The sequence below is a fragment of the Halyomorpha halys genome, unplaced genomic scaffold, assembly GCF_000696795.3.
Source record: "Halyomorpha halys isolate HHAL.00 unplaced genomic scaffold, Hhal_1.1 Scaffold664.1, whole genome shotgun sequence".
Taxonomy (NCBI): Eukaryota; Metazoa; Arthropoda; class Insecta; order Hemiptera; family Pentatomidae; genus Halyomorpha; species Halyomorpha halys.
Genome location: NW_027115162.1, coordinates 734,546 through 756,000, shown reverse-complemented (window position 1 = coordinate 756,000; position 21,455 = coordinate 734,546). Strand labels below are relative to the sequence as shown.

The following is a 21,455-nucleotide window of genomic DNA, read 5'->3' as shown; positions in this document are numbered from 1 at the left end:
TGTTCAATATCATTAAATCAAAATAATTATTTGGTTGGAAATCAGTCATGGTGAAAAATATTAGAAACCAAAAGATTGAACTGTTTTATTTTGAATTGAAACGTCTTTACCGACATTCTACCACTAAAAAAAAATTATAGGTGAGTAAATTGATTTTGTGGCACAATGGAAGAAACGGGACTGATGGAGGGGGGCAATGCTGGTCAATTCTAGCAGGAAAATTTTTATATTGTAACAAGAGATTAGATGACAGTGGTTTAAAAATGTCTGCAGTATCGGTTCGATTGAATGATCCCCTTAAAACATCGACTCTCCTATTAAAATATAAACGAAAGATCCTGATAGAATTGACTTAGTTGCAAGACTAGAATGCTTGTTCTTTTGTAATTATTCTCGAACTAATATTTTCTGCTTTAAGCTGTAAGAAGGAACGGTTATAGCTCCTCTTTGTAATGAACTATAATTCAAAATTATACCTTATAGCTAAAATAAGTGCCAAAAATATAATTATTACTAGTTTTTAAACATTTTAATTTAAGTATCTTGAAATGGATTGCTTACTTTAAATGAGGGGAATGTTCTACATCCTCTTTGTTTTGTGGTGTATTTCAAAGTTGTATCTTAATGGTACACCGAGTTAGAGAGGCGAAAAGTGGAAAAGACTATATTGTTAAGGTAAATAATATGTTGAACTTTTATTCTTGTTAGCGTAAACAGGTGAGGGGTTGCCAGTTTTGTTTAAGTCTAGGCATGTTCCAGTCCTAAACACTTTCATATTACCAGGGTAAAGTTAGTTAAAAGAATTTTGATTTTTAAGCTAAATTTGATCTAAACAATATAATAGATTTTCTAAAAGTAAATTACTTTTAAGAATGATAAAATCACCATTAGAAAAAACTACAAGGTGGTACAAAAATTGATGTAGTTGAGACTAGATGGTTTCATATTGAAAACATTCAATCGAATGTTTACTTTTCTTATTTTAGCTCTCACAAAGCAATCATATCAACATTTACTAATAATACAAATGATAATGTAAACTATAATTTCACCAATTTAATAAAACATTAAATAGTAATGTTATCGTATTTTTGTCAAATATTATTAATACATTGTTTCATTTTCAGAAGTTTCACTCCTGCCGGCCAGTCCCAAAATTGCGTCACTGTTTTTATCACTATACCTATAGTGCCGGTCAAACCTCTTAATCCTTCTGAAGGACTATTGTTGTATAAGGTGTCGACTATTGTTAATCGCAACTAAATATTCTTCATTTTAACAAAATGACTAATATCTCAGTCTTTTCTAATGAAGTTTTTTTAGGAGTGGTAATTAAAACAGTTCTAATCTTGACAGGGTGTGAAACTGAATTTGCAAGATAATTATCTAAACAGTAGGTTTTTGCGTTTATTTTTAGGGTTTAAAGAATATTTTGATTCTAGTAAAACATTGGCGATTTGCTGGTGCGTTAGTATTTATCCTGCGAAAAAATGAAATTCCAGAATTTATTTAAAAATAACTAGTTTCTTAAGTTCTTTTACTCGTTTATACAAATTACTCTCATAAATATTCTATAGAACACACAGTAGAAGAATCAAAATATATTTCTGGATTCCTAGTAGCAAAATTGTCACGAAAATGAGTTTTAAAAATTATATTTTTGATTAATGAAAATTATAAAACCCCAGATCTTTATTTAAATTATACTAATAAGCAATCTCCGACCAGTTAAATGTTAAAATTATATGCTTGTAGGATTTGGTAAACCTCAGACTATCTGCATTATTTTCAAGTTATTTTTTTTAATTTGGATTTTATAATAATTAATGGATTTATATAATATTTATGTTTAAAATTGTTTAGCATTGAAATACTCAAGTAAATATTTAGATGTAGCTTAGGAAGTAAGGGGTCGATGCTGGGTTTCTAATCATGCTAATAATACTATCTTCACCTTGTTTATATCATTTATCCTACCTCTTAGTTTGATTTGGGAGGTAATCATATAATTTGACAGCATTTAACCGCCAATTTGTAGAGAATTACTTACTGTAGTTGTGTCTTTCATATGTTGTAGTTTCCTTTTGTTATTAAACACGAATACAATTTTAGAACCAAAATTATTAAAAATATATATATTTTAATTCCTTATCCGTGTTCTTTATGAACTTTTAGCATAGTTTTACACGTTTCCAATTATTTTATCACTTTTAAATTTAATCTACTTTTTGTTCATTCATTTATTTTTTGCTGTTCAATGAAAGATATTTAATAATGGATAAGGTTGAAAAAATGGATGTTGACTGTCCTTCGAGTTCTGGAGCAAAGTCTTCAAAAAGTATCCCTTGGTAAGGACATTTTGTTTTTTTCAAATTATTTGGCATTGTATATCGTGAAATAACTTAAGTATTTGTATCTATCTTAGGATTGAAAAGTACAGGCCTCAGAAATTTCATGATATTGTTGGAAATGAAGATTTAGTTTCACGATTGGAGGTATTTTCAAAGACAGGGAACACTCCAAACATCATCATTGCTGTAAGTTTTATAATGTATTACAGGTTCAATGGCAACAAGTATGATTGAATTTTTTAGTATGTAATAGACTTCTATAAAATAGATACTTTCTCTGGTTTAATTTTTTTATATTTAAAATTTGGCTTTGCTTATTAGAGTATAGTAGAACCCTGTTTATCTCTCCTAGTTAGGATTACTGGTAAAGTAGGAAAGCCTGTTTATCAGGAGTGTATAGAGGAAAGAAAAAATAGTAGGGAGACTCAACCTCAGATGGCTTGATAATGTCCGGACATATCGGGACTTCATCAAGTCAATAGAAAGTTTCTAAATAAAGCAAATTGGATGGCTGCTGGTCAAAATAGAGAAGAACAAAGGAGAACCATGATTATGTTATGTACATGAAAATATGGATGTATAAAAGAAAGAGTCCAGTTTTAATTTAACTGATATATTGGGTTAAAATCAAAATTTAGTACAAAATTATAATATATATATATTCATGATTTATATAACAATATTTAATAAAGTTAAATTTATTACACCAATTTAAAATTGGGTGAAGGATTGAGTCTGACAAAGGGCACAATTTAAAAGCAATTAAAGGCATGCCTGATTCATGGAACAGCTGACAAAGTTCACAATATAAAAGCAGTTAATGACATGCCAGATTCATGGAGCATCATGTTAAATATAAGAGAATAAGTACAATTAACAATATTAAGAATTGTCTCATCGAAACTAACACACAACTAGCTATTGTGGGAAAAATCTTCACAAACATGTACACACTGCCAGAAACAGATGACAATGAAACAAATTGATAAAATTTGAACTGCACGAAGAAGCAAAGAGAAAGAACGGAATGCATAGCCAAGACCTTATAGAATTAATTGGAAAAGAGACTAGATTTCTACTAGACTCACTTGCCGGACTTGGTCCTCCCATCCGATACCAATTATAATTACTACATTGTATAATATTTTACTAATTTGCTGTTAATTAGCCACTAGTACTAATTTAATAGAAACAAGTTATTGGAGGGGAAAAAACTGTAATTATCTTTAAAATAATTACTTTTTATGTTTGTTAATGGTTTCTGCTGTTTCACTTTTTATCACATGAGAAAAATTCACTGTTGTGATTATCTACCATTAATTTGTTTAGGGTCCTCCTGGAGTTGGTAAAACTACCACAATATTGTGCTTAGCTAGAGTTCTACTTGGTCCTGCAATGAAAGAAGCAGTCTTGGAATTAAATGCATCTAACGATCGTGGTATAGATACTGTTAGAAACAAAATTAAAATGTTTGCCCAGCAGAAAGTTACATTACCTCCTGGAAGACATAAGATAGTAATTTTAGATGAAGCTGATAGGTAATTAATAATTATTTCTATTTTTTTTTTAATTGTTAATATTGTTTTTAGATTCCTTAGGAATTTATTTAATTCACTTAATCTGGAATTAATAAAAAATTAGTAAAAACAAACATTAAAGGTGTATTTTTTTTTATTTTGGCACGAAAGCACTGCGGCCAATAAGGCCTATTCTGTGCCAATTACAAACATGCCAGTACTGCAATCAGCATCTCAGCACTGTGGTTAACTCATTAGAGCTTAAGTTTGATAGATTCCAAGAAGCTTAAGGGGTTGATGAGCTCGCACTGCTTGGGATCCACCCCGAACAGTGCAAACCGGTCACACCAACAAATAATGTGATAGGCCGTCTCATCCTCAGCATTGCAGAATCTACACAAGGGTGACTCTGTTAACTTGAGGTTAAACATATGTTTATTTAATCCACAATGACCTGTGTAGATCCCTGTAATTATTCTAAGAGAGGTCCTGCCCAGCTGAAGCAGTTCATTGCTTCGTCCTCTATGGGGTACATCAAGGAACAGCTTAGCCTGTCTTAGTCTTTATTGAGCAGATGACGCTTGGCTTTTAATCCGTAGATGGTGATTCTTCTACCAGAGAGCCCTTCCTCTATAAGAGTAATAGCGCAATGATTTATTGTGAGTATTTCGGAATGACTAGGCGTTGGGTGTTGGCGGCCCCAATACACACACACACACACAATAACAATACACTGACTGTATTGACTGAGGAACAATACACACACTCACACACACACTATTAAAGCACACTATATTCACCCTAACATTACAGACCAAGGTCACCTACAGTAAACACCCTAGGATCACCTCTCCTAGCTAGCTGCCCCAGATGGGGGGAGTGTGTCAGGTTACTCCGTGATAGCAGCCTCTCCACTTGACGTGGGGGTAGCTGGTTGGTAACCAGCTCCTCTTAAACCATCTTATCAGGAAACTTCAACATATAGAAGCCTACAAGGAAACAACATAGCACCCATCTTTTGGACTTCACCTTTGGATCGTGGAATATATTAACATTATATAGACCCAGAGCAACTGAACTGCTCTTAGATGAACTAGACCGATATGGAATTAAAATTGCTGTATTTCAGGAAATCCGATGGACTGGACAGGGATCTATTGAAAAGGAAAGTAATACTATATACTACTGTTGTGATAATAAATTACACCACTTTGGACCTTGGTTTGTTGTAGGAAAGAAACTTAGGCAACTAATCATTGATTTTAAACCTGTAAGCCCCAGAATGAGCTCTATTAGGATAAAAGGGAAATTCTTTAACTAAACATTGTTCAGCTACCTTGCTCCGACTGAAACGTCAGATTAGTGAACCAAGGAAGAGTACTTTGACTTGCTAAAGAGAACTATTAAGGCGTGCTCTCCTCAGAAATAATAATAATCACTGGTGATTTCAATGCGAAGATTGGTATGGATGCAATCTACTTCCCAACTATTGGTGAACATAGTCTGCAATGACAATGGACAGACCATTTTCTAATTCTGGCTAAAGTTAGAGCCAGGATCTCAATTGTTAAAACAAGGCGAGGAGAAAGATGTAAATAGTTCAACATACAAAAACTTAAAGAACCTGAAGTTTCCCAAGCATATATAAATAACATTAATGAAGAGTTCTCTGACGTGCCATCTACAGATGATGAGGGTGTTGACAAAATGTGGTCAAACATTGAACAAACCATCTGCCATGCAGCAGAAGAAGTAATTGGCCACATCCAAGCACAGTAAAGGTCGCCATGGTTTGACGAGGAGTGTATTCAAGCCACTGCACACCCAATCCACATACAACCCAAGTGCTAGAAAGATGGAACAAGTACTTTAATCACTTGCTCAATGGTAATTGGGTACAAGAAGCTCAACGGGAAGAAGTTAACCTTAGTCGAATCCCTGAAGATGACCTTGAGCCCCCAGACGAAGAGGAACTGTGTGAGGCTATTGATAGGCTCAAGAACAACAAAGAACCGGGCTTTGACAAACTTTCTGCCAAGCTATTTAAGAAAGGGGGAGATCCAAGCATTACAAAATCTTTTTGTCACAATTTGACAGAAGAAATTCTGAAAGCATGGAGTAAGACAGTCTTTTGTCTTACAATTCACCTATTCACAAGAAGGGAGATCTTCTTGAATGTAATAATTATCGAGGGATATCTCTACTGCCATGTACCTACAAGATATTCTCAAATAAACTTTACCAAAGATTACTACCGCATATAGAGAGAGCTCTGGGGAAATATCAGTGCGGTTTTTGTAAATGTAAGTCAACAACAGACCAAATTTTTGCCCTACGAACCGTCCTTGAGCGCGGAAGAGAATACCAAATACAAATGCATCATCAATTCGTTGATTTTAGATCTGCCTATGACAGCATCCTCAAGTTGAATGCTGTCATGGGTAATGAAAGACCTCAATGTACCTGTTAAGCTCATCCGTCTTGTAAATCTCACAATGAGCACTACTGAATGTATGGTGCAGATTCAGGGAGATCTGTCTGAGGGATTCACCTCTCAAAATGGTGTTCAACAGGGAGATTCCCTATGTTGTCTGCTATTCAATATTGGTCTGGAAAAAGTTATTAGAGAATCAAAGGTTCAGACCAGTGGAACCATTTTCAATCATATGGTACAAATCCTGGGATATGCAGATGATATCGACATTATTGGGAGATCAAAAGCATTTGTGGAAGAGGCCTTTCTTGCCCTTGATGATGCTGCCTGGAAGCATGCTGGAACTTGTTAATATACCAACAAAACCAAATATATGATAGCTGGTCAAGAAAGAGGTTTTAATGAAGATTTTGTCCAAATTGGTCATTCCTCATTCAAACCAGTTGAAGAGTTTGTGTACCTTGGATCACAAGTTAATGCCACCAATGATGTTTCAGCCGAGATAACGAGACGAATAACATCGGCCGACAGGTGTTTTTTTGGACTGCATCGGCACTTTGGTAGTAGCTCACAATCCACAAGATCCACGAAAACTAGATTGTACAAAATGTTAATTCGACCAGTGCTGCTCTATGCCTCGGAAACTTGGGCACTTTCAAAGGCCAATGAAAGGGATCTCCAAACATTCGAGAGAAAGATACTCAGATGCATCTATGGCCCAGAAAAGGATGGTTCAGCTTGGAGAAGACAGGGAAGTCCACTTGTTCATTGGTGAGCCTGATGTTGGTAAAATTGTGAGAATTGGTAGGCTGTGCTGAACAGGCCATGTGGCAAGGATGGGAATTGATGAGACCCCAAATAAACTTCTGAATGAGCGCCTACATGGAACACGGCCTAGGGGCTGCCCAAAGCTTCGATGGTTGGATGGTGTTAAAGAGAATTCAAGGACCCTACTCGGAGTTAGGAATTGGAGAGCAGCTGCACTTAACAGATTAAACTGCTGCAGTCTGTGGTGGGTCTAAAAGTACCTGAGGATACTTTCCTACGATCAGGATAGCAATGTCATCTGGATAGCCCTGCGTATAGTAGTCTGCCGTGTTGTGGGTTGTTAAAAGAGAATCAACCACCAAGCACCCACAAGACACTTCCCTTTGGGCCTAATCCACAGCTCAGAATGCCCTAGCTCCAATTTGAGGATCCTTTGTACCAGTATGGAGGTTATCCATTCGGATACAATAGGATCAATTCTTCTATCCCTTAGCCCATGATTAATAACGCTATTGGGGTTCGAATCTTCCTGAGTGAGAGAAAATAAGAACTTTTTAGAATCTGAATCAGGGGGACATTTTGTTCCCACGAGAATTTGAGTGCTTAAACTACACTGCAGATACGGTAGGGGGTACTCTCTCCCTGCTGCGGGCACTAAATACAATGGGGTGGGGTGCGCCTGGTGCCCCAAGGTGGTCGATAGAAGACAGTATATTTTTAGACACCCTCTGCCTTATAGCCACAGCTTGAGCTTCCACCTAGTTTGGGTGTTTATTACCAGACTCAGTACTCCTCGAGTACTGAGCCCCGCCTCTGTCGTCTGTGAGTCCCATTGTACTCCCCAGAGGGAACTACATGGAGGTGACAGTAGGCATTAGTGGGGATGGGGACTTCGAATTCGCAAGCAGTGAGTAGGGCACTATCTCTCAGTCTTTCCTTAAAGAGTGACGAAGATTCCCGCACCAATCTTCCTATCAAGTCCCGCTATTATCCCCACCCATTAGCCCTCCTGAAAAGGTACTTAGTAAAAATTAAAATATATTTATATTGTTTTATTAAAAAATGTTAATTATCCGAAAAATATACAATTGAAACTTCTTAGGTTCTAATATTTGTTGATCATTATATCATTCAGGATTATGAAATGGAATTTGATTGAAGGAAATTTTTATTTATTTAATGGAGTCTCTCTTTTGTTTTTTTTATTTTCCATTAATTCATACTCTTAAAAAAAAACTTTTTTAAACAATAAAATGACTTTATTTACAAATTTTTAGTTATAAAATTATTATTTTAAATGATTACGAATGTCCATCCTTGTAATCAAACATTACTGTGTAACATGTGAATAAAATTATGAATTTTTTTGGATAACTGCAAAAATATTGCTATATATTTATATCCAATGTACTCTTATAAGGGAAGTTCTGAAATTCCATGTTTATCTTGTTAACAATACTCTTTTCCTAATTTACTTCTCTCTTTAAAGCATGACAGACGGTGCTCAACAGGCTCTCAGGAGAACAATGGAAATCTACAGTAGTACAACGAGGTTTGCTTTAGCTTGTAACAACAGTGAGAAAATCATCGAACCTATTCAATCAAGATGTGCAATGTTGCGATATGAAAAACTGAAAGATTCTCAAGTTCTGGCAAAGCTTTTAGAAATTTGTGAAAAAGAAGGAGTTAGTAAATTTTCAATAAAGTCTTAATTTTGTATTTGTTTTTTATATGAGTTTATTAAAGTGGATCATTTTAAATCACCATTATTCTTGATGATTTTTGTTTCTTCAACTTTATGATGATTTGTCAGAACTGAATTTGATAAACAATTTTGGTATTATTCTTTATAAAATATTAAAATCATACTTAAAGAACTTTTTAGATTACAAGGTATATTAGAATGGAAATTTTTACTAAATTTTTTTAAATAACTAATAGATCTTCTTAAGTAGAATTATTGAAAACTTAAATACATTATTTCAAATGTAAGTATTAATTAAATGAATGATCATTGCTAGAATAACACATAATAGTATACAAAATAATTTAATTTTTAAAAAACATTTCTTTTTTTTCCATTTCCTAAATGTTACTAAAGTCAAATTTATATTACTTTTATTAGAATTGAAATTATTATTATATAACTTTTTATATTTTTTTTTACACAAAGTGATTTTAAAATTTTCTTATGAATTTTTTAATTACAGATTTCCTATACTGATGATGGTTTGGAGGCTATTGTTTTTACAGCACAAGGGGATATGAGACAAGCTCTAAACAATTTGCAGTCTACTTTTAATGGTGGGGATTGGTAAAAAGTTGTACTCTCAGTTTATTTTATATTTCATTTATGATATATTAATAAATATATTATTGAATAGGTTTTGGTCATGTCAATAGCGAAAATGTCTTTAAGGTTTGTGATGAACCTCATCCCTTACTTGTAAAAGAAATGCTTCAGCATTGTGTGTCATCTGATATTGACAAAGCTTTTAAGGTATATGTTTTTATTTATATATTTCATTTTTTACTTTTCTAAAAATAGTTCTTTCTAACATAACAAGTAAACTGAAGTTTTTAGTACATATCTTACATTCAACTCAATAAAATAAAGCTATAAAACATTGTATTTAATAATCATAGCACCATTCCTAAAGATATTCCTTAAATTTCATCAAAATATTAACTTTTTCAAATCCTTTTCCTTTAACTATTTATTTGTAATCAGATAGGCTCAGAGAAGAAAAGGAAAAATAAAAATTAATGTTTAATTATTTATTTTCTATTAATAGTAATAGTATCTAATTATTGTAGTGGAGTAAGTCATAAAGAACTTTTCTTAAAACACAATTTTCAAATGTGCTAAGTATATACCAACTGCGGCTGTTTTTTGTTGCCATCTTGAGACTAATTAACAGATTTTTCGTACTGAAGTATCCTGTTAGTTTACTAGTTATAAATTGTTATTGAACTACTAATTAAATATTTACCATTTTAAACAATTGGTTGGGTGGATGATGTTTTTCTTCGTTTATCGTTTTCTTGGTAGTTGTATTAAATTTGTTTCTTGGAATTTGTCTGCAATTGTTTGCCTAGATTGAAATTTTTTGAATCTCTGAATCACTTTAATATTTTTTTGGTAACACTTATCTGCTTAATAAATTACAAAGTCACAAATGATGAAACGTAGGTTTGTACTGTTATTAAATTGTAATTTTGAATTCCTTAGATTTTAGCTCATTTATGGAAACTGGGCTATGCTGCTGAAGATCTGATTGGAAATATATTTAGAGTTACAAAAAGCCTTGATATTCAAGAACCTTTAAAATTGGAATTTATTAAGGTTTGTTAAATTATATTTCTGTAGTTATATTAATGACAATGGCATTTAATTAAGTTTTCCTTATGGGTTGTATTCTTGTTGATATTACTTATTATTACATTAATTGCCTTTTAAACTTTCTGAAAGTTTATATTTGTGTATTTTCTTCTTCTCTAAACTGCTGTCTTTAACAAAATTAATGCCTTCTATTACTTTATTGCATTTATTTTTGTAGTAGTAACCCTATAAGAGACCACATATTTGCTAATATACATGTAAGTATTGTTCATCGTCATCTTTGCAGTAACTCAATCTAATTTTCTGTTCTTTTGTGTAAAAAATCTGTTAAAGACAGAAGTATTCTCTCTATCATACCCACTAAATAATCTTTCAGCTTTTGTTAAGGCTTGATAAATTTTAAGTGTTTAGTGTAAATTGAATCCATTGATATCATTCTTAAACATTTATAGTGCAATTAATTCCAAAATAAATTAAGTTATAACTTTATATGGAATCAGTCTATAAATTTCTCATTCTATCATTGGAGAAAACGAGTTTCATATAAACGAAATACTTTTTTTTTTAATTATTGATGGAGATACTTATTCTATTAACTCTTTATTATTTGTCAATATAAAAAAAATCTATTTATTTCTTGGAAAAGTAAGAGTACAAAAAACAATGATTTTAGAAAACAGATTGTAACTGAAACTATGGCAGGTTCTTTGCATTGTTTACTATTTTACCTTAGATTAACTCTTTAACTATGTCTAATCGGCCATCATTAGCCTGTAAAGTTTTCTCTACTTAGATAGGAGGTTAAACTTTATTGGTGCAATGGGTGATAATCGATTTTTACTGATATTCAAGAAATCATAGTTTAAACTGTGTTTGTGCAACCACCTCTTAATCGAGATGATTATACTATACTTTCTTTTTTGTGAGGAGAAAATGATCGGGAGTGCGGTCAGTAAAAATACGCAAATAAACAAAAACTCTTTTATTTGTACCAGCAGTTGTTGTTTATTTGTGTATTTTTGATGATTGGACCCTAACCATCTTCTCATATTAATCTAAAACCAGCAATTAACACCTCATTATACTTTTTCATTATAGGAAATTGGATTAACTCATTTAAGGATCATAAGTGGTATTAATTCACTTTTGCAACTAAGTGGATTATTGGCTAAGCTTTGTAAAATATGTTCTACTTGATAATATGAGCATGGTATGTTTTCCACATTATAATCTTTTAAAATATTTCATTTTATGCTTGTTATATTTTGTATTATTTTTTTCTTTCCAGGAATTATTGGTTACTTTCTTTGTAAGACAAGTGCAACAAAAATTTATTACCAAATATAATATTCAAGATTCTAAATATATTTTGAATTCACTACGTTTCTGAACTATTTATGAAAAATAACTGTAAAGTTCACTAATGGTGGATTGTAAACTCTGTATATATTTAAATAGTTTAGATATAATCATACAAACTGAAAATTGTATATGTATTTATTTTTTAAATAAATGATTTAAATTTTTTAATAAATGCTCACTATGTCTTACTGATCAATTGTGTTTCTTTTTTTTTTAAAACATATTTAATGAACAAAATGTATAAAATGCAGCAGCCATTCACATGGCTGAAGGGACTGACTTTCCACTAGGGCTAGAATAGGTTGGTAACCTGTAACGTGCAGCAGCCATTCACATGTGGGCTGAAGGGATTGATTTTCTTCTCACTATGGCTAGAATAGGTTGGTAACCTGTAACGTGCAGTAGCCATTCACCTGTGGGCTGAAGGGATTGACTTTCTTCCCACTATGGCTAGAATAGGTTAGTAACCTGTAACGTGCAGCAGCCATTCACCTGTGGGCTGAAGGGATTGACTTTCTTCCCACTATGGCTAGAATAGGTTAGTAACCTGTAACGTGCAGCAGCCATTCACCTGTGGGCTGAAGGGATTAACTTTCTTCCCACTATGGCTAGAATAGGTTAGTAACCTGTAACGTGCAGCAGCCATTCACCTGTGGGCTGAAGGGATTGACTTTCTTCCCACTATGGCTAGAATAGGTTGTTAAGCTGTAACAAGACCTCCTCTTATTGAAGTATACATTCATCATTATTATCAATAAAATTACAAATGGGAACAATATTGTATAATTGATTCTGTCTCAAGAAGTTGGTAAATAAAAATATGTCATTTTCCCTTTGTGTACCAATATTATTTACCTTATCAAAAATTATCTGAACAGTTCATATATACTATTTGCTATTCAACTGAATACATTATTAGTATTATTATCTTTTTAACTATATTTAATTTAATGAAATATAGGCCTATTTAATAAGTAGCTAATCATGTTTTCAAATACTTCATTTTTCATTTAAAATCTTATATTATTTGAGATTTATCCTACTTACGTTTCTTTTCTAGGTATTTTTAAATTGGGATAATCTGTGGTACTTAATTTTTTTTTTTTTATTATCATTTCATGTTACAATTCTGTTTATACTTATCAAATAATGGGTTTTTTTGTACTACATAATACCAATAAATATTTTCAATAATTAGTGCCATTGTGCCTAATCCATATCCAATGCCAAGTGCGACTAATGCGCCAACAAACTTTTTCAAGTCCATAACAGCATTGATATTGTTTTTTTCAAATGGTGCTTCGGCTACTACAGTAGTTAACATTACATCAGCCAACCACTTTTTTACCAATCCTGCTTCAATCACTCTTTGTAAAAACTTATCCACCCTTGGCTTTAAGGGTGAATTCTTTTGCAGTCCTAAAGAAATTGGCATATTGATGACACAGTCACTCATAATATGCAAATCCTTTTTGCGTTCTAAATTATTAGAACTGTTTTCTAAAAAAAAAAAATATATATAGGTAAGTGAAAGTGAAAATAAATATTCAAAGTTATGATGCATCAGAATATTACAATCCATTAAAATTGATAAAATGAAAGTGCAAGCTTCAGCTGTTCTATGTTCTATGTTTTGTATTGGTTAATTTGAATATTTGAATCAAATGAGTTTAGGTTGTGTATCTAGAATATCAAAAGATGTGCATATGCAGTAGTATCTGTTGTAAGTCTAAGGATTTCCTGTCAGCAAGTTTGAGTATTCTGATTTTTTAAATACCTACATGGGTTGTAGAGAGAAGTGATGTACATTCTGTATTTAACTGAAGACAAATTTATAGCGTCATTGTGAAATGAGTTAACAGTCCGAGTTATTTGACATTTTCCTTAATTCATGAGGTTGGAATTCTAGTACTTCATTGGAATGCTAGTTCTAATTATCCTAGTGTGTTGGTTTGTAGTATTCCATTATTAGTAGCATAATAGTGACACCAGCATTGTTTCTAGTTAAATAGGTCTGACAGATGGGATCTTTTGAGCTTGTTAGACAGAAAAGTATCTTGTCAAAATTATAGAATAAGATAATAACGTAAAAGACTGGTGCTAAAACCAACTGGATGTTTGAGAGATACTCGAATATGCTCCCAACAATATACCACATTGCTTTTGTTGTATTGCTGTCAAATGTCAATTGTGTTGTGGAGTAAAATGATTATGCAAATTTAAAAAAATAATTTAATAAGTAAGAACAAACCTATTGATAAAAAGATGCAAATATGTCCATCTTTGTTTGGATATTGTATTCATAAATCAAAAACATTTTAAATCTATTAGAAAACCTTTGAAGTTCAGCGCTGTGTGAAATAGTTGGGGATATTATGGGTGTCATTTATAACTTATCAACAAAGACAAGGAATAACCTGGGTCCTTTTTTGCTGAAAATATTCAATCTACTACACTATATAGGGTTCTGTTGAGAGGTAGAATACTTAAGCTTTTTTATGTCAATCTATTGGTTCTGATCAGGTCTCTTACTAATGGTGGAGTGCCCAATCAAGTAGGTTTTTAACAATCAAGTTGTTGGAAACTAGTAAACAATATCTTATGATAGTTTCACTGGCAGAGATTTCAATTTTCAATACAGAGTAAACTCAGGAATATATTCTGACGACTAAGCCCAAGTAAAAGCTCTGTTTATTTTTCAGAATGCGATGAATGAGTTAATTTAAGAACTATGGCAAAGTATCTTTAGTTGAAATAATCTATGCTATTTTAAGAATATTTTGTGAAAGATAATTACCTATTGAGCCATTTTCGAACTCAGTCATTACTTTTTGAGTAACTTTGGCATAATGAAGGAAGTAAATGTTTTCATAGTAAGCAAAGTTACCCTGAGCAACTCTACTTATGCTAGCATTACTATCATAAACAACTTCAAATTTATGGCCCACTCTTTGACCAGCTGAATCCAATGATGTAGTAAAAAACTCCTTATTTTGTTCACCCCAGCCTCCACATAAGATTGGGCTCGAAGCTAGCTCCTCTAATGTGTTAATAGTTACACTAAACAGAAAAACTGAATAAGTTAAAATAACAAAATGTGGTTGAAAAAGAAGTGATAAAACTTACCGTTGGGCTGGATTAGCTAAAATTGCTGTCATGCTGGCCCTGTATGCAACTGTTACAAGAATACAATAAAGCCACCACCACCCAGTTAACATTCTTAATGACCATCCAGAAGGAACTTTTGGTAATGAAACTAAAAGAAGCATGCTATATGCATTTATTAAACTATTTCCAATTCCATCAAACAAATATAATCCAAGAGGAATATCTCTTTTAACATTGATTGGTAATAATTTTGGTGAAAGTTCATTATTTTTTTGTCATAATTTGAATTTTTTCACAAAAATACTCACAGGTCTTACACTGATTCTGCCATTTTCATAGTATTTATGGAAGTTTGCCAACACATAGAATACCAAGCTACTAACAACTAGAGTCAGCATAACACCCAACCACATAAACTTTCTGAAAAATTATCACAATTATATCATGTCAATAATTTAAATAAAAAAATTACATCCTTCATAGGATCATTGATAAAATTAAGAATTATCATGTTTTTGTTTTAAAAGTCATGTATTCTTTTACATGATGAATTGTCATGCCACCAAGGTAACAACTTCCTAATATGTATAAATAATGTAAATATTCATTTAATTTCATGTTCATTTAAGTTTCTTTTTTTCTAAAGGATTATGTTTGGTTAAAAATGTTTTTATGGTCATATTGATTGCAATCAATAAATGAATAATGGGTTGGAATAACATTGTATGTTACAATTTTCTACTACAGGCTAAATAATGTCTGACTCATTTTGTTATATTAATGATGTCCTTTGTGTCAAATACTACATTATGCCAATATTTTCAGCACTATTTTTATTGAAGCATAAACTATACTATCGTTTAAGTGATAGTTTAAAGTACATAATGAATTTAAAAAACAATGCAATGAATAATTGTAACATAAAATCTATTGTCGTTCCATTCTATGGTTCAAATATTAAAAAAATTATTTGTATTGAAAAAAAAAACACTGCATTGTTAGTCTTGGAAAAACGTGTTGAGAAATTATTTAGTTTAAAATTGCTAATGAACTCTTAAGTAGACTATACTCAATGGGTTTGAAAGGGAAGCAGAAATGTCATAAATGGTTGGGCGTAGGGAGGTAATTTGGTCAGAATCATGCTCTACCAGTATAACTGAAAAATAATTATCTTATATAACTTGATTCGAAATTGAGTGCCTTTCTCACTGAGCTACCCTAATGATAGCCTCAGAAAGTATATCTAACAAAGGAATATATCTACCAATTTAACATAAGTAGTTGAATCTTTGTGTACTGTGTTTTGTTGTATAGTGAATAACCTTTAATTCAGTATATACTTACTTAAAAGGTAATATTAAAGTTTTCCATGTATTATCAGTGGTTGACTCAGGGGTTAAAAATGTAAAACACTGAGTTATATATGGTATACTAAGGTCAAAAAGCTTTATATTTTTAGGTGTATAAAGAAAATTTCCAAGTGCAAAATCAGCTCTTCCAGAAACCATTTCTCCTAAGAGTCCGGTATAACTACCATTCAATTGTTGTTTTCCCCAAGCCTCTGTTTTACTGTTTGGTGGTTCATATATTAATATCTGAAAGTTCATGGCATCAGATAAGCTTCTAAGTATCTGCAATGGAAAATATGGGTAATTTTAATATTTACTAAAAAAAAAAAAATATGAATAATTTATTTTCCTCTCAATGATGGGACTTAGATACATATTTAAATATGAGATATTGATCTGTGAACTAACTAGTCATTAAAGTTAGGATTAAATATATAAACCTGAATTATTGGCTGCTAGTTTGTAGGCCAGTGGTGTGTAAAACATTTGTGGTTAGAAAATTGCAAAGCAAATCTTTGTTCACCGGTGCTATAACAAGGGCAATGGTTCTATTTTAATAGCCATTTGTTTAGAAAAAAGATTTACAACACTAGCAACTTTTAAGCACTGAACAGAACAGTAAGAAGGAAATAACTACTTGTAAGAAACTGTAAAATGATTTGGAATCAGACATGACACTGTCTTGGCTCATAAAAAAAAACAACTGAAATTCCATAAAAAAATAAGAATCTTGTTTACCATCATAAAAAGCTATCCACTGTGGCCTTTCCTGATAAATGGTATATATATTTTTTTAAGGATCTGCTCTTTGAACAAGAGAATATTATAAAAATAAGGATAATATATTATCAACAAATCTTTTTTTTCTCCCATGAAAAATAGTTAGGGAAGTGGAGGCAAGTGCAGTGTAATTTTTTAGAAGTTTCATTTTGAGGATGGAATTTGAAATTTTATGATAAATAAGTCATATATATTTCTCTCTTCAGAAAAACCTTGAAAATAATTAGTTGGTTCATTTTATAATTTAAGAACTTAAAAGTCCCAAAGCAGGGGAAAGTGTGCACTTATCCCAAAGAAATGGGGTAAATGACTTTCATTGTTGTTTTTAAATTAAACGACTCTTAATTTATTATTATAAAAAAATCTGTACCCCTACAACCCTTAAAGGGCCAAGGTTTCAGTACATTATAAGGAAGTAATATTTCTGGACCAATGGTTATGCAGGGAGCTAATTTGGTCAGAGCATTAAACCTGCTTCCCTTTAATTTCAGACAAGCAAAAATGTTAAATTAAAATAGGAGATTATGACGTTACAGAGGTTAAATGAATAATAAACCTGAAATTTTTTACCAAGAGCTATAAGAAATGAAGGGAAGTTTTTTTACTATTTTTAACAAATTGTACTTATTTACTTTTACAAAAATATTACTTTAAGTCTATAAAATGGAGTAGGGGTTATGATTTGAATTTGCCCTTTTGTTCACCTCTGCTCTTACCTGAACACAAAAAGTTTAAGGGGTTGCATGCTGTCAAAATTAGAAAGGAAAATAACATACAACATGTACAAAGCTCAACAAGTGTCTGACTTTCTAATGGTGAGTTTTAAAGGGAAACACTTGGCTAGTTTTCCACAAGAACTCAGCACTGTAAAGTGACAATAAGTATTTTTAAAAAAAAAATCTGTTATGCTCTTGCCTCGACTTACTTTATTTCTGAGTTAAAGAGGTAGAAAACAAAAAAATATCTTATGAGAAATTATAATAATAGAGTGTTCATTATACAATTCAATACAAAGGCATCATAACATACCAGGACTTCCAGACCACTATATTCAATAGGCATAATATTTCCACTTTGATCATCTTCAACTACTTTCTTCAACACCGAAGGCATATACTCGAAAACAGCAACATGAACAATTTCACCTCTTAAATCTGATGTCTTGTCAATAAAAAGTTCATTATTTTTCTGAAAATAATGATTATTTGTTCTTGATAAATGTCTTAAAATGCCATAGTACTTATGAATTTGAAATATGAACCAATTAGGTCACCAGGTACAAGTTCTTTAATTAGTTTACATCACTCCCAACATATATACTATTAGGAGTCATTTTCAAGACCAGCATAGTTCATTTGTTCTAGTAGTTTTATTAAAGTTTAATTATTGAAAGTCATATTATAAAATTCATCTTGTTTCTCAATGGATTGTTGGGTCTAGCTACTGCACTGGGTATATTATAGAGAGACTAAATATTAATTAATATTTCCATAACTTATTCTTGGTTTTTTTTACAATTTTTTGTTTTTTTATTTTATTGATGTACGTTATTGAAGTGAATTTTGTTAGCATATTAACCAAATCAGTCAAACAGAGAGCATAAATAGAGAAGTGACTATAAATCTATATAAACAATATGTTAATATATTGTGATATAACTACCTGATATTTTCCAGATTTCCAAGAATCTATTCTTATGGGCTTCCAATTATGTACTATGGGAGATGGAAAGGGGACAGTCATAAGTTCATATCTGTTAACCTCAAAAAATTTGCGAATGAAAATAACATTCACAATTTTTTTCCATAAATAAAAATAATCTTTATGGAATAATCTCACATCATGGAGCAAAAAAAACCTAGCCCTTGTGTCAATAACTCTATGCCTGTTGAAATAAAATATAATATATTCAGTAGCATTTTAAAGAAATCAATAGATGTGAAGTCATTTTAATACCTATCTCCAAATCTAAGGAATCGCATAGTTTCGTCAGCATTTGCTATCAATATAATATATCCATTACAACCTTTTCTCCTTGCTTGTAAAATAACTGACAATGTCTTATAGTTTGGCGAGAGTAAATCCTCATTCTCATTTATAAAAATCTACAAAACAACTTATGTTAAATTAATAATTCTACAAAAGTACATTATTATTAATCCTAAAGTAATACAGAAAAAAACTAAGAGCCTTGGGTGCAATATCTGGCAAGGAATTACTGTTTCTAGACTAACGGTTGTACAAGGAGGAGGGTGATTTGGTCAGAATCATGGTCAACCATCAGGTTTTATCCCAAATCATAGCCACTTTATAAACTGTGTAGTCAAGAGTCAGTCCATGGCTGGTGTATCAGAATAAATAATTATCTGCCACAGCCGGGCACGAACCCAGGTCCAGGAGATAAGTACATACACTCTAACTCACTGACCTACCTACCACTACTAACGTAATATAGATTTACAAAATAACCTAACTGTAACAAAATATTTTTTAGACCATCCATTTATCCTATCTCACTAGGTAAATATAAGTGCAGATTAATTGTCTATTTATTTTATTGTTGTTTTGATTAGATCATTAATGCAATAAATTTTAATAAATATACTATTTTTGAAGTTTAACTCATATATTTAATAATTTTTCTATTCAAAATTATATACAGTAATAATCATAAAAAGCAAATAAAAATAGTTTTTAGCTATTTTTCATTTTTTTTTTTTTAGCTTTTTTTCAGGATACCTGACATTATTTTCGTATTTGAGGCATACCATTACGTTACATTTGTACTCACATTATGAAAGTCTTTTTAGAAAATAAGCAAGATAGAGTATATAAATAAAGAATAAATAAGGAAATATTCCCCTGTGGTTTCGACTTATTGGATTTTTAAACATACACATGTGTGTATTTTTAGCAACATTATCCAACAATTATGTTCTTTTTTTATCTTTAACTTCATTTATACATCAAAATTAGCTAACAATAAATTAGAAAATATAACCAACAGCATCTTTGTTAAGAGTTTATTTAAAATAAAGAAAATTACATAAGGTCTATCATTCTTCACAATTATAGTTATAATTATTAATTATATTTTAATCATTTTATTATAATTAAAAAAATTATTAATAGGAATATAAAAGTTAAAAGCATTACTTACAAGCTTCCAGAAAACTTGGATGTTTAACAGCAAATTATGTAATTTTATTTTGGATACTTAAAACAGCAAATTATATAATTTTATTTTGGATATTTAAAACAGCAAATTATAGCATTTTATGAGGTTTAGTAAAATTGTATTGTATAATCAATAAACAAATATCAATAAAATTTTAAAAGGAAAAGTTTTAAGCTAAAAGGAGAATTGATTTTTCTATGAAACCTCATAGACCTCCACTAAAATACAAAAGTTATACAATTTTCATAAGTATTAATAATTACCACAAAGATTGGAATGACGGATAATTTTTGAAACATTCTTGTAGTAAACATGTCATTGTAAAATTGGTCAGAAATTATTGTTAAACATTTTGCATCAAACAATACTCTTTGTATCAAATCTTCTAGAAGCCATCCAAAGTCATCGTCCTTTTTGTACTCCCACAATCTTTTTATTAAACTGGAAGATCTAAAAGAATTTTTGCGCCATCTTACTTTTTATGGAAAATGGTTACTCCTTAATCTTTAAACTAAATAGCTGAGCTTAGAGAAATACAACAGTATAATTCTTACAAAGTACAGCTAACTAGAGAGCAATCAACAGTCAAGATGATGAAAATCAACAAAATAAACATTCTTCAGAGGATAAAAGGTAAAATGTATGATCAAGGAAAGTAAATGGAAGAGAGGAGTGAGGAAACTTTAAGTAAATGAATCTTCTATAAAGGTCATGGCATTTGCATGCCTTCTGGCCTTATAAATAATTTATAACAACTACACCAAAGTCATATTAAAGTAATAGTCCAGTAAATATCTATTAAAATTTAGCTGTACCTATAAGTAAGAGTAAATTAATTGATGTTAATGGAATCTCATGTAAAAAGTTTCAAAAACAAAATGGTAAAAAGTTTACCATTCCCTGTGGATCCATTGGTCTAGTATGGTAGATTTTTAAAAATTGCCACCATATATTTTTAAGTTAGTTGCCATAAAATACCATTATTAACTACTTCATAGGGCATTTAATGATCTTCAATTTAAGCCCTAATTGGATTCATGTTCAATAATTCTTGATGTACAGTGAGTTATACAAAACCAATTTTTTTTTTCAAATAATGAGAAATTATCATTTTGTGAATATATTTTGGAAAAATATGAAAAACAATTCTCAGGAAAATAATAATTATAAAAGACTTCATGGAGTATTCAACAAGACAAGCTTCCAGAATATAGAATATAGAACGAGACAAGTTTAAAGAGATGATGATAATAATAAAATATCTA

General features: G+C 31.2%; 2 protein-coding genes across 2 annotated transcripts; one reads left to right on the top strand and one right to left on the bottom strand.

Annotated features, from left to right (window-relative positions):
- The first annotated feature begins 1 nt into the window (after position 1).
- Positions 2–11,971, top strand: RfC4 (replication factor C subunit RfC4). Its single transcript, XM_014427724.3, has 10 exons — positions 2–140; positions 2,265–2,348; positions 2,426–2,537; positions 3,681–3,889; positions 8,560–8,755; positions 9,281–9,374; positions 9,455–9,570; positions 10,303–10,416; positions 11,512–11,623; positions 11,702–11,971. Exons 2-9 carry the CDS (start codon positions 2,275–2,277, stop codon positions 11,608–11,610), a joined length of 1,014 nt encoding a protein of 337 aa, XP_014283210.1. The 5' UTR covers positions 2–140; positions 2,265–2,274; the 3' UTR covers positions 11,611–11,623; positions 11,702–11,971.
- A 244-nt stretch (positions 11,972–12,215) lies between these two features.
- On the bottom strand, positions 12,216–20,868 carry LOC106685141 (Ionotropic receptor 68a). The gene is given in 9 exon segments (XM_067052255.1): positions 12,216–13,275; positions 14,573–14,835; positions 14,902–15,303; positions 16,228–16,514; positions 18,042–18,200; positions 18,675–18,897; positions 18,969–19,117; positions 20,454–20,640; positions 20,745–20,868. Coding segments are annotated over 9 exon segments (2,121 nt in total). The 5' UTR covers positions 20,807–20,868; the 3' UTR covers positions 12,216–12,886.
- Positions 20,869–21,455: the final 587 nt, after the last annotated feature.

What these genes read in the sequence shown, in the direction of transcription:
- RfC4 (XM_014427724.3), top strand. Translation starts at nt 2,275, where the DNA reads ATGGATAAGGTTGAAAAAATGGATGTTGACTGTCCTTCGAGTTCTGGA. An exon ending in TCTTCAAAAAGTATCCCTTG is followed by an intron (nt 2,349 to 2,425) that starts GTAAGGACATTT and finishes TATCTATCTTAG; the next exon opens with GATTGAAAAGTACAGGCCTC. An exon ending in ATATTGACAAAGCTTTTAAG is followed by an intron (nt 9,571 to 10,302) that starts GTATATGTTTTT and finishes TGAATTCCTTAG; the next exon opens with ATTTTAGCTCATTTATGGAA.